Raw genomic sequence first — 12,749 nt, forward strand, 5'->3', positions numbered from 1 at the left:
ACACATTGTGGTCGAGGATAGTTTTTTAAAATTTTAAATAATTAAATTTCACGTAACTCTGTCACAGTTGCAAAGTCAACATCCTACCTCATTGCAATTTTAACGCCGTTATAATAAAATTAACGACAAGTTTTCAATTGACTCAATTTTACAAAAATAGAGACTAATTGAGACAAAAAAAAAATACAAAAACCTATTTGAGACGATTATGCAAAAATAAGAACATCCAAAATTATTAAGAAAAATTTTATTTAAAATAACTTATCTTACAAGAAAAATTACCTCCCTGTTTAGAAACTTTCCAAGTACCCTAATACAACTTTAAAGGTTGATTATAAATCGATATTGCGGTTCTATCTCACTAATTGATTCGTAGAAAAGAAAAAAAAGTAATGATCAACAGAAAAACCTTAAAAAGAAGGTTTGAAAAGTTTAGAACCTTAAAAAAAGTAAAATTTTAATTAAAGTAAAAAGTAAATTATTTAAAACTATTAGTTAACTTTTATTTTCGTTTATATTAAAATGACATCCTTAGTATACAAATAAAATAAGTCATAAGTTACTGTATTGTTTTACTTTTGAGGTAGCCTTTAAGTGAGATATTATAAAAATAACCTATACTTTTATATAAAATAATTTAAGAATATCTATAATATTGTTCTTAAAATCAGTCACGGGACTGTCACAAACAGACAAATTCCCTCATTTCTAAATTAGTGATTGACAAAATTGCTATAGCAAGAGGTGGCCAATTGTAGTTTCTCTTCTTATCGCTTGGCAATGTTGTTACTTAATCAACTAAACAAGGTATTATTACAACTAAGTTCTTAATATTATACTAATTAATTCTTATTATTTCATAAATTTTATTTCAAAGATTTTATGATTTCTGATTAATTTTTACACATTCTATCAATTGGTTAAATCGCTAATAAAATGATAACACGTGTCATGATATTTTTTTAATAAAACAAGGTAAAAAATATTTTGTTTTCAAATAAATTAATAAAAAAATTATGCTGTTTCGGGCTTTTAACTTTTTCTTTACATGTCATCGTCCCTTTAACAATTTATATATCATATAATACCCTTTTAATAATATAATAGCTAATTGTTAAGCATATCATATCATAACTTTTGCAGTGTAAAATACCAACAACAAAAAAGTACTTGGGTAGTAAAATTCACAAAATTATAATAGTTGAATATATATAAATAACCCTTATAATTGTTATTATTTGTTTAACTTTTGAATAGTATATATGTTCACTATAATTTTTAACCCAAAAAATATAATTATATATCAGTCTTTTTCTAAACTGCACAAATTTAACATTTTAATTAATTTTTTTATAGAAAATACAAAATAATTAATGAATTTAACAACTAACTAAGTTAATAACAATCTTATAGTTGAAAAAAAATTGCAAGATAGATCATGTTGGTTTTCTACAGTTATCATTATTATAATAATATATTTTTGTTACAATAATGAATTAAAAAGACAGTAAAAAGAAATATATATGAAGCTCATGCCAAAATATCTCTTTTAATTTATTAAAAAAGTACTTATTCAAATACTTGTTCAAATGATTCCTTTAACATTTTCGCAAATCCTTTCGTGGAAAATGTTAATCAATGTAACATTCTTCTGAACAAACTTTTAATCCAGTTTTCAATGAAAACTTTCGTAAGAGAAGGGAAATTTAAGATTCTATGGAAGGAGCTTTGTTTATTATACATGTAATTATGTCTTTCATTCTCGAAAATAATTTTGATATACCAAATATATTTATGAAATTATCATGTTATATATATCACACATGCTTAATTTTAAGTTGGATTCATGTTCAACTACCGGTAAAAATAATTTAGATAAATCTTGATTGTTTGATTTTGTAACATCCAAAAATATAGCGTGTCAACATTTAATAATATGATAGAACAATTACTACAATAAGAAAGTCAAACTTACACTTATTACAAAAATAACCATAAAATTTTTTGTTTAACTTTACAAGAGCTTCCTATACTACTATCGAACGTTCAACATGTAACCGAACCATTATATTTACAGAACAAAAATAGTGAACGTTCGGTTCACCAAAACTATCTACCGAACGGTCATCTCCTACTCAACAGGAGTCTCACCGTCTAGCTCCTGTTCCAACGTAAGCTCTTCCCCTTCTACTCACATCCAACAAGGATGATCATTGCAATAGAAAACCAAACGGTAACATGGATAAAAATAGAAAATAAGGGTAAGCTACTATAATTCAATTGAGCATGTATTCATACATGTAATAAACTACAAACCCTTACAGACCGAACGCTATAACATACAAGAGCCAACATAGATATCACACATAACTTAAATATCATAATTCATGTACAACCGACACTTGACTTGACCATCCGGATTGTATGAATACGTAGCTTGAGGTCGTTCATGCACTCGGGTGGTGTAGTAACTGGAAAACCATCAGCTACCACCCGAGGTTAGTCCGTTATAACTCACCCAAGAACCTATGGGCTAGGACCTCCTGCCATTCTCACACAATGACTTACCCATCTCTACTTGAGAACTGGTAATCATCAGAATATCAGAATGAACTACATGAATTTCACTATCCGTATTCATACTTTACCACAACATTATCCTTACACTGAGACATTCCTCCTCAAAATTCTCTTCCACATTACTTGAAACATAAACTTTTACTTGAATGTCAATAATATTTCTCATTCATAATGGATCTTCGCTATAATAAGCAACCAGCACCAAGCCATAACATCAGCATGGCAAGATCAAACAACATTTCATATAAAAAGACCGAACGTTCAAATAATATCACCCTTAATTACAACTGAACGGAAATTATCAAAACAACAGACAATATAACCGAACATTTATGTAATCATTAGGACTTTGACATGAACCAAACACATTTTTAAGAATAAAACACTCTAATTAAATCAAATACTTAACATAAGACTGAACCATATTTAACTATTCTCGACATTAGAACGAACAGTATTTCACTGTCTGACAAAACCGAACGCTTAAAGCTTATACCGAGCACTTATAACTACTGACACTTGGTGTAAGACCGAACGTTACTTCATTATTTGACAAAACCGAACGCCTAGAGCTTATACTGAACACTATGATTACTCCTACAAACTATTCACCAAACCTAATACTTTTAAGGAAAACGAACGTTAAGACATTTTAGCTGAAATATACATAAACTTATATTCGATCATAAATGAACGTATTTTAAGCCTAGTACTAGTTCGAAGTCTACTAATAATAATATATGAGCTATCACAAACCAAAATACCTAATCCAATAAGACTGATTAAAACTGTATATAACCATCAACACTTGATATATTAATCACTTTCTATAAAACGAACGATTATACCCTGGTAAGGCTAAAATGCTAACTCTATTGATAACTTATTCACTAACCATAACCGAACGGTTGAGACCGAACACCCAACTATTCTACATAATTTTGTAGAATCCTTATAGACTTATGCAGAACCACCAAAAACCCAGAAACATACATTTCATACACTCATATACAAATCATCAATCAATTCATTCCATACATACACAAAATCATCACATGCATAATTAAGTTTAATAGCTTCCCTTACCTCTTAACAGACCGATCGCTCACAAGACATAACTTGTACCACGACCAAACACTCAACCTCCCAGATTCACTGTTTGAGGAAAACAAACAACCGAAAAGACCAGAAACGTGATCAAAACCTTAGAAGGAGAAGAAGATAAACACATGCAACAGAAACTTGGTTTGCATGTGACCCAAACTAGACTTTATTAGAATCAGGAAGACCTACTAGTTCAAACCACTAAACGATCAGTTGAAAGGAGGATCCTTGCCACCAGCAACCTTACATACACTCTGATGGATGATTAGATGAAAGAAAACGTGAGATTTAATGGAGGAAAAGATGATAATTTTAGAGAGAAGGAGGAGAAACGAGTTCAGAAGGTTTGGAGGAGAAGATTGCATGCAGAAAGTGGAACCAGCTTTTGAAATTTTAGCTTATATATTCCCTCAGAAAATCGATCGTCCACTCTCCTGCAGCCACCTGTCTTCCACTTCTTGAGTCTTGTTTCCCTCTTGCAGATACACGTTTCTCATTAAGATGAGGAATTTAATGGTTTTGACAGATTTCACATCAATTACCATAGACCCATAACTGATCATTAGTTGAACTAATTTATGTAAAGTTCGTGTTCAATTAAAAAGATATATATTATTAACTTGTTCTTATGAAAATAAAAATCGAACATTAATCATATATACCGCTTCAAAATTAAGCATAATCAATTTTACAAAATTAATTAAATCAAATCAAATTTTCCACCTTTATTTTTTTTCCTGTTTTAGAAATCACCAATCATCTAAACACATCCTTATAGTTTTTGTTTTAAAACAAAATCTATATGGTAATAAAATATATTTGGTGCAGACAGTGGAAACATAAAGTTAAAATTAAAAAAAAAAAAATAGTCAGTATAAAGATTAGCACTAACAAAGCAAAATGCTATTTGTGCTCAACAATTTACTAAACAATTCAAAAGTAATGACTTTGGAGCTATCCTCATGAATGGACAGCATAAAAGCACAACTTGACAGAAAAACACATTCAAAGCACAGAGAAAGAGAAAAAATTGAGAGAAAAATGGTGGTGAAGGTGTATGGTCCAACTTATGCATCCCCAAAAAGGGTGGTTGTGTGTCTGATTGAGAAGGAAATCGAGTTTGAAGCAGTGCATGTCGATCTCTTCAAGGGAGAGAATAAGGAACCCGAGTTCCTTAAGTTGCAGGTTCAATTTTTCTTTTGCTACTTAGTTTTTGACCCACAAGCTGAACATTCACTTGGTTTTACGATTTTTGTAATATTTTCCTTTTTTTCATGTTTAATTATACTTATGTCTGATGATTCTGCAGCCATTTGGATCACTTCCTGTTATTCAAGATGGTGATTATACTCTCTATGGTAAACCACAAAGCCCCTTTCTTATTTTGTGCATTTTTTTTTTCTTGTGCCCATGGTTAAGGAAGGGTGGCTTTTCAACTTCTGATCTTTCTAGTGATGTTCTTCACTTTGTGTGTCTCTTATTTATGCGGGTAGTTGAAACTCTTTATTAAGAATTTTGTATGAGTTGTGAGGTTAGGATTGTTCATTCTTGTTCTGCACTATTGCCTTTCCTAATTCCTATTCCTTTGTTTTAAAAGGAGGCATAGGGGTTATAAATCAGTTACTCCATGAAATTTGTGTATTAGTTGTTTTTGATAAACATGTGTTATGGTTTGATCTGGATGCATCATACATATCTCTACAGTGAACCTTAATGAGGTGGTATGAATTGTTTTTTATTGTTTGAAATTTCCAACGTAGGATGATCCAAAAGGTTGAATGCTTACTTCCCCGAAATACATTTTCTCTGCCTCTTTGCAAATGTAGGATAGTCTATGTCCATTCTAATACACTGATTTCAAACCAATGTTGCAGAATCTCGTGCAATAATCAGATACTTTGCAGAGAAGTATAAAGACCAAGGAACTGACTTGTTGGGAAAGACAATAGAAGAAAAGGGTCTTGTGGAACAATGGCTTGAAGTGGAAGCTCATAACTTTCACCCACCACTCTACAATTTGGTTATCAATGTTCTATTTGCCCCATTAATGGGAGTTGCCTCAGACCAAAAAGTGATAGAAGAGAGTGATAAAAAGCTTGAGAAGGTGCTTGATGTTTATGAGGAGAGGCTCTCAAAAAGCAAGTATTTGGCTGGTGATTTCTTCAGCCTTGCTGATCTTAGCCATCTCCCATTTGGTCATTATTTGGTGAACCAAACTGGAAGAGGGAATTTGGTGAGAGAGAGGAAGCATGTGAGTGCTTGGTGGGATGATATCAGCAACAGACCATCTTGGAAGAAGGTTCTTCAGTTATACAAATACCCTGTCTAGATGCTTAATTAGCCCTATTCCTATATCCATGATGGTTGAGGGATGAGCCTTCAGTGTTTTCTAATACCTGCTTGAGAATAAAATTGAGGCTATCTTCAACATGTGGACCTGTTACTTGTTTTTGGATTTGGATCTTTTCCTCTGCTTAAATAAAAGTTATATCTTATAAGCTCAGATCTTGTCACAAATGCAATAATTACCTTGAGTATGTTTCAAGTTATTTATTTTGACAAATTGATTTTAAGTGGTAAAATATCATTTTATCTTTATAATTCTTACAAGTTGATGCTAAAAAGAAAGTGCCAACAAATTATCTTCATTGGTTTTATCTCCATTTTTTTCATCAACCTCTTGCCTTTTCTTTGCACCTAACATGATGGTTATTAGTGTTGGGTAAGGCTCTTTAACTCTGTGTCTAAATAGTTCAAATTAATTAAGTTTATTGTGTCATTTAACTTAAATGGGGAAAGATCTTTTAGGTTAAGAGTGTTATTTTTATAATATCTGGAAGAGAGAAAATTAGTTGGCATATTCACCAATTATGTGAATAAAATTGTGATTCTTCAATTGTTCAAGGTAAGCGCTTCTGAATTTAGACGGTTAAAATCATCAATTACATATTTGTGGTTAGAGAAATCAGTCTTACAATGTTGTTTTATTTTATGTTTTTCTTTTTTATTCTTCATATATTTGAGAGCATCAGTACATTGATGTATTAACCATTTGTAGGCACTTGTTTTTTTTTTTATTTTGACTTCCTTGTTATATGGGATCTTAATGGAGCTTAGTTGATTGACTTGTATATGTGGGGTTTTTACTTTTCACATTGCGAGAGTGAGAGTTTTTCCACGTTAAAGATATTAGTATTCTCTTTAATGATTATTGTTGTTATTTTTTTTTATTGTTGTTGCTCCTCACATATTCTTACAAATTTGGAAGAATAATTTCTACTCCATAATTTGTATTTTTGGTTATGTTGTTTTGTCCATTAAAGTGGTATCAAGCTTCTTAGTTTGGAGATACATTTACTTACTTGAATGATGGAGGAAATAAAAAAATAGTTGTTTCAAATGATACAAATTAACATTTTTGGAAGGGTATGATGAAAGACTTGTTTATGAATAAGTTTCATCTTCTCGTCTTTTTTACACAAAAAGTCAGATTTTAGTATTAACAGGTATGTGATTTTGTTTGGCAATATGTACATGACCTTATTTATAGTTAAATTACTAATGTACAAGACATTGTTTATAGTTATATTAACAATGAGACACATTCTAGAACTTAGTATGAAATGATCGAGTCATTGAATGCTTCTAAGTTAGACAATAATACATTGCATTTGTTGAATTGCTTGATTAATTCAAACTAGTCTTCTAATGATATCATCTCTTTCTAGATGACAATGAGTGGTTCTTTTAATAAAGAGACGAGAAAGAAGATACATAGTTTTTCATCTTAGTTTTAGTTGCTTGTCACAAATAATAAAATATTTAAAGAATAGTTCTGATGTATTATTTCAAAGAGTAGAGTACCATATATATACATTTAAGGATCCTATAATCCTTCATCTATTAAAGGAATGATAGGTGCACAAATCTGCACAAATTATAATAATATCTAAATTATAACTAACACAATATTTGATTGCCTAATATCCTTTAATAGAATATTTGGCATATCTTAACACCCCCACTCAAGTTGGTGCATGGATATCACACATTCCCAACTTGAATAGAGACTCATTAAACAATCTTCTTGATACTCCTTTGGTGAGAACATCAGCCAACTGCAATTCTGATCTTACAAAAGGAAATGAAATTATTCCAGCTTCAAGCTTCTCTTTGATGAAATGTTTATCAATCTCCACATGCTTTGTTCTATCATGTTGCACAGGATTGTGAGCAATTGCTATAGCCGAAGTATTGTCACAGTACAAACTCATAGCTTTATTTTGTGTAAAGCCCAAATCTGATAGCACATTTTTAATCCACAAAAGTTCACATACACCTAGTGCCATGCCTCTGAATTCTGCTTCAGCACTAGATCTTGCTACTACAGGTTATTTTTTACTCCTCTAAGTTACAAGATTCCCTCCTACAAAAGTAAAGTATCCAGAGGTAGATCTTCTATCATCTTTTGAACCTGCCCAATCTGCATCAGTGTACCCTTCTACCTTTAAGTTTTCATGATTTGAGAACAAAATTCCTTTTCCAGGAGCGGACTTCAAATATCTCAAAATCCTTTCAACAGCATCCATATGAAGCTTCCGTGGGTCATGCATAAATTGACTAACAACATTCACTACATAGGTGATATCTGGACGTGTATGGCACAAATAAATTAATTTTCCTACCAGCCTTTGGTATCTTCCTCTGTCTATGCTTGCTGAATCTGAGCATTGAAAGAGTTTATGATTTTTTTCGATTGGTGTATCAGCTGGTTTACTCCCAAGCAGCCCAGTTTCCGACAGTAAATCAATAGTATATTTTCTTTGGCATAGAAAAATACCATGTTTTGATCTAGCTACTTCAATACCCAAAAAATATTTGAGGTTTCCAAGATGTTTCATCTCAAATTCAGATGCAAGGTATTGTTGTAAACTAGAAATCTCATCTTGGTCATTTCCTTTAACAATCATGTCATCTACATATATAATCAAAGCTGTAATTTTTCCTTTTCCTCTCTTAAAAAATAAGGTGTGATCAGAGTTACTTGCTCTATAGCCAAAAGCCTTCATAGACTTGGTAAACCTTTCAAACCATGCTCTTGGGGATTGTTTTAATCCATATAGAGCCTTCTTTAATTTGTAAACCTTCATTCCAATTGAATCAGTCATGCCTGGTGGAGAATCCATATAAATTTCTTCTGAAATTTCTCCGTGTAGGAAAGCATTTTTCACATCAAATTGTAGAAGAGGCCAATCTTGGTTTGCAGCTAGCGATAAAAGTATTCTCACAGTATTGAGTTTGGCTACTGGTGCGAACGTCTCTTGGTAATCTACACCATAAGATTGAGTGTAACCTTTAGCCACAAGTCGTGCTTTATACCTCTCAATAGTTCCATCAGCTTTATGCTTAATTGTAAAGACCCATTTACAGCCCACAGTTTTCTTCCCTTTTGGTAAGGACACAAGATCCCAAGTGTTGTTTTTTTCTAAAGCTGCCATCTTCTCAACCATTGCTTCGGCCCATCTAGGATCTGCCAAAGCTTCCTGTACATTACTAGGAATAGAAATTGAAGATAATTGAGATACAAATGATGCATATGACTGAGATAACATGTGAGATGACACATATTTACTAATGGGATATTTAACTTTGGCTTGGAGGTCTGGTTCATATTTAACTGGAGGTTGACCACGGTTAGAACGAGGTGGAAGAATATATTGAACAATAGTAGACTCAGTGTTTGGTGTGTTGGTGGTCTCACGCAGACAAGAATCAATTCCATGATCAATTTCATCTAAATTAGTATTATCAGAGATAGGATCAGAAGGTACCTTTGAAGAGTCAAGTTGAACCTGTGGAGAAGATTGAGCCAATTGGTTATGATCAGAAGACACTGTATTATCCAGAAAAGAAGGGTCCATATTTAGGATTGGCTCACTTCCTGTAGAATGATCCTCACACAATAATTTATCTTCACAATCAAACATACCAACATCATGATTATGCACTTCATTTTCATTGCCTCCCTGAAGTGGAGAATCAACATAAAAAAATTCATGCTCATTAAATGTCACATCCATAGAAATATAAAATTTCCTTGATGGTGGATGGTAAGCACGATAACCTTTTTGAGTTGATCCATACCCAACAAAAACACATTTGATCACTCGTTCTTCAAGCTTTGTAGGTTAATGTGGGTGTAAGTGAACATATATAACACATCCAAAAATATGAGGTGGTAAATAAACTATGGGAGGAAGGATACAATGATCAGACAACACATCAAAAGGCCTTCGAAAGTTAAGCACACTAGAAGGAGTTCGATTAATTAAATAAACGGCAAAGCTCACAGCCTCACCCCATAAATGAGATGGGACATTACCATCTATCAAAAGTGATCTTGTCACCCCTAATATATGTCTATTTTTCCTCTCAGCCACTCCATTTTGTTGTGGTGAATAAGGACATGTAGTTTGATGCAAGATGCCTTTAGAGTTCATGAATTCTATTAATTCAGTCTTAAAATATTCTCCTCCATTGTCTGATCGAATGACCTTAATAGATGTGTTAAATTGTGTAACAATAAAATGATAGAAGGAACGAATCACATCACACACATCACTTTTATATTTAAGCAAATATACCAGGTTACCCGAGTACAATCATTAACAAAACTGATAAACCATTTTTTTCCATTATGTGTAGATTGCGGGGCAGGGCCCCAAACATCTGTGTGAATTAATGAAAAAGGAAAATTAGTTTTGTTATTACTTAAAGGAAACACAACACGATGATTTTTTGCCAAAACACAAGTTTCACAAAAAAAAAATCAGAAATATAGCATTTATGAAATAGTGATGGAAATAATTTTTTTAAATAACCAAAAGAGGGATGTCCCAACCGTCTATGCCACAACCAAATTTCTTTTTTGTTTTTATCTTGTATGTGATCGTTCGCAAGACAAGTCAATCCTTTTTTATGGTTTGATTGTGAGACATTTTCAAGATAATACAGTCCTTCACTCTCTCTACCACTAGCAATCTTCTCCTTGGAATAAATGTTCTGAAAAAGACAATGAGTTGGGTAAAATAAGGCAACACAAGAATGTGATTTGGTTAACTTGTTGATGGAGATAAGATTACAGTTTAATGTAGGAACAAATAAAACATCAGGAATCGATAAGGAGGGTGAGAGGGATATAGTACCTATACCTTCAATAGGAGATGAGACCCCATTGGCATTAATAATAACAGTTTTAGAACAATTAGAGGAAAAATTAGTAAATATATGAGGATCACAAGTCATATGATCAGTAGCACCCGAATCAATTATCCAATCACTATCCTTAGTAACAACAGAAAGATTAAGGGCAGAGTTAGATATACCTGACTTGGTCAAATATCTGACAGTCGTAGAAATATAACTCTTGGAAGCAGCGGAAGTTCCATAATCATGTTTCTCCGATTGATTGTCATCGGAAGAAGCCATCAGAAATATTTAAGCCTAACTCAACCCCACAAAACCGGCTTGTAGGGTGAGGTTTGCACCCACTTATAAACTAAGAATTGACCTTATCTCTAGTCGATGTGGGACTTCCAACACACCCCCTTCACGCCGAGGTATAGACATCTCGTGCGTGATGGTAGAAATTGGGTGGTCCGATAACGGCCCGATAGCAGGTGGAATAGAAGAATAGAATGCCCACTTAGAACACGCTAGGATAGGCTCTAACCATGGCTCTGATACCATAATAAAATATTTAAAGAATAACTCTGATGTATTATTTCAAAGAGTAGAGTACCATATATATACATTTAAAGATCCTATAATCCTTCATCTATTAAAGGAATGATAGGTGCATAAATCTACACAAATTATAATAATATCTAAATTATAACTAACACAATATTTGATTGCCTAATATCCTTTAATAGAATATTTGGCATATCTTAACAACAAATATAGGAGAAAAGTTAGAAAAATGAATTGAAGGATGACAGTGAGATGAGTAGGAACAAGTATAAGAAGATATAAGAATGTGGAATGTTGTTAGACCATAAACCTTGGCACATCCAAAGATATTGTTTTAAGTGAAAAAATGTTAACAAAGATAAGAAGGACAAGTAAAAAGAGAATAATCATGATGATAATCATGTTATTATTATTACATGTGGTGATCTTAATCTTTTTTGTGACTATTGATATTAGATGAGCATATGGCAAAGAAAGATGATGAGTCTTTTAAAGAATACGCGCAACGATGGAGAGAGCTGGCAGCGCAGGTTGAACCACCTCTATATGACAAGGAGATGGTTGCAATGTTTGTAAGCACACTACAACCACCTTTTTATGAGCATATGATTGGCAACGTGTCTTCCAATTTCGCTGATATCATCATCATAGGCGAAAGAATCGAAATGGGACTGAAAAGTGGGAAAATTATATCTCAAGCCACCACTCCGAAGAAGTCTACTTTTAATCCAGGGAAAGAGAAAGAAGGGGAAGTGCATGCAACATCAGCAATACCCATGTGGGGAGGTCATGCGCCCACACATAGCTATCAACCAAGCCCGAGTTATCCTCCTTATGTGAACAACACAACGCCTGGTCCCCAAATTAAATCTCAACCACCAGGATATTATCCACCACCACAGGCTTCAAATAATGATTGGAGAGCAAGAGTTGGCATGGGTCCTGATCGGAATGTTGGTCAGAACACTCATCCTAGGAGGGAACCAGAGAAGAATTTCACTCCCATTCCTATGACGTACACGGAATTGTTACCTCATCTCTTAAAGAAAGGCATGGCCAGTATTCGTCCCATGAAACCTTTACAACCTCCATACCCTCATAATTATGATCCAAATGCAAGATGCAATTTTCATGGGGGAAGCATTGGCCATTCGACTGAAAAGTGCACGGGTCTTAAGTTCAAGGTACAATCGCTAATTGATGCAGGATGGCTGAAGTTCCAAGAAGACAAACCTGGTGTTGAAGTCAATCCCCTTGCCGAGCACGAAAATACCTCAACAAATGCCATCGAGGTTGGACGACACAGGCTAGTG

General features: G+C 33.1%; 1 protein-coding gene across 1 annotated transcript; it reads left to right on the forward strand.

Annotated features, from left to right (window-relative positions):
• Positions 1-4,629: 4,629 nt before the first annotated feature.
• Positions 4,630-6,187, forward strand: LOC108341804 (glutathione S-transferase F10). The gene is made up of 3 exons (XM_017579457.2): positions 4,630-4,869; positions 4,994-5,042; positions 5,559-6,187. The coding sequence occupies exons 1-3, from the start codon at positions 4,651-4,653 to the stop codon at positions 6,011-6,013; spliced, it is 723 nt and encodes a 240-aa protein (XP_017434946.1). The 5' UTR covers positions 4,630-4,650; the 3' UTR covers positions 6,014-6,187.
• Positions 6,188-12,749: the final 6,562 nt, after the last annotated feature.

The sequence above is a fragment of the Vigna angularis genome, chromosome 6 (genome assembly GCF_016808095.1).
Source record: "Vigna angularis cultivar LongXiaoDou No.4 chromosome 6, ASM1680809v1, whole genome shotgun sequence".
Taxonomy (NCBI): Eukaryota; Viridiplantae; Streptophyta; class Magnoliopsida; order Fabales; family Fabaceae; genus Vigna; species Vigna angularis.

Excerpts from the sequence above, each read along its gene's own strand:
- LOC108341804 (XM_017579457.2), top strand. The coding sequence starts at position 4,651 with ATGGACAGCATAAAAGCACAACTTGACAGAAAAACACATTCAAAGCAC. Across the intron at positions 4,870-4,993 it reads CCGAGTTCCTTAAGTTGCAG|CCATTTGGATCACTTCCTGT; the intron begins GTTCAATTTTTC and ends ATGATTCTGCAG. Across the intron at positions 5,043-5,558 it reads TGGTGATTATACTCTCTATG|AATCTCGTGCAATAATCAGA; the intron begins GTAAACCACAAA and ends CCAATGTTGCAG.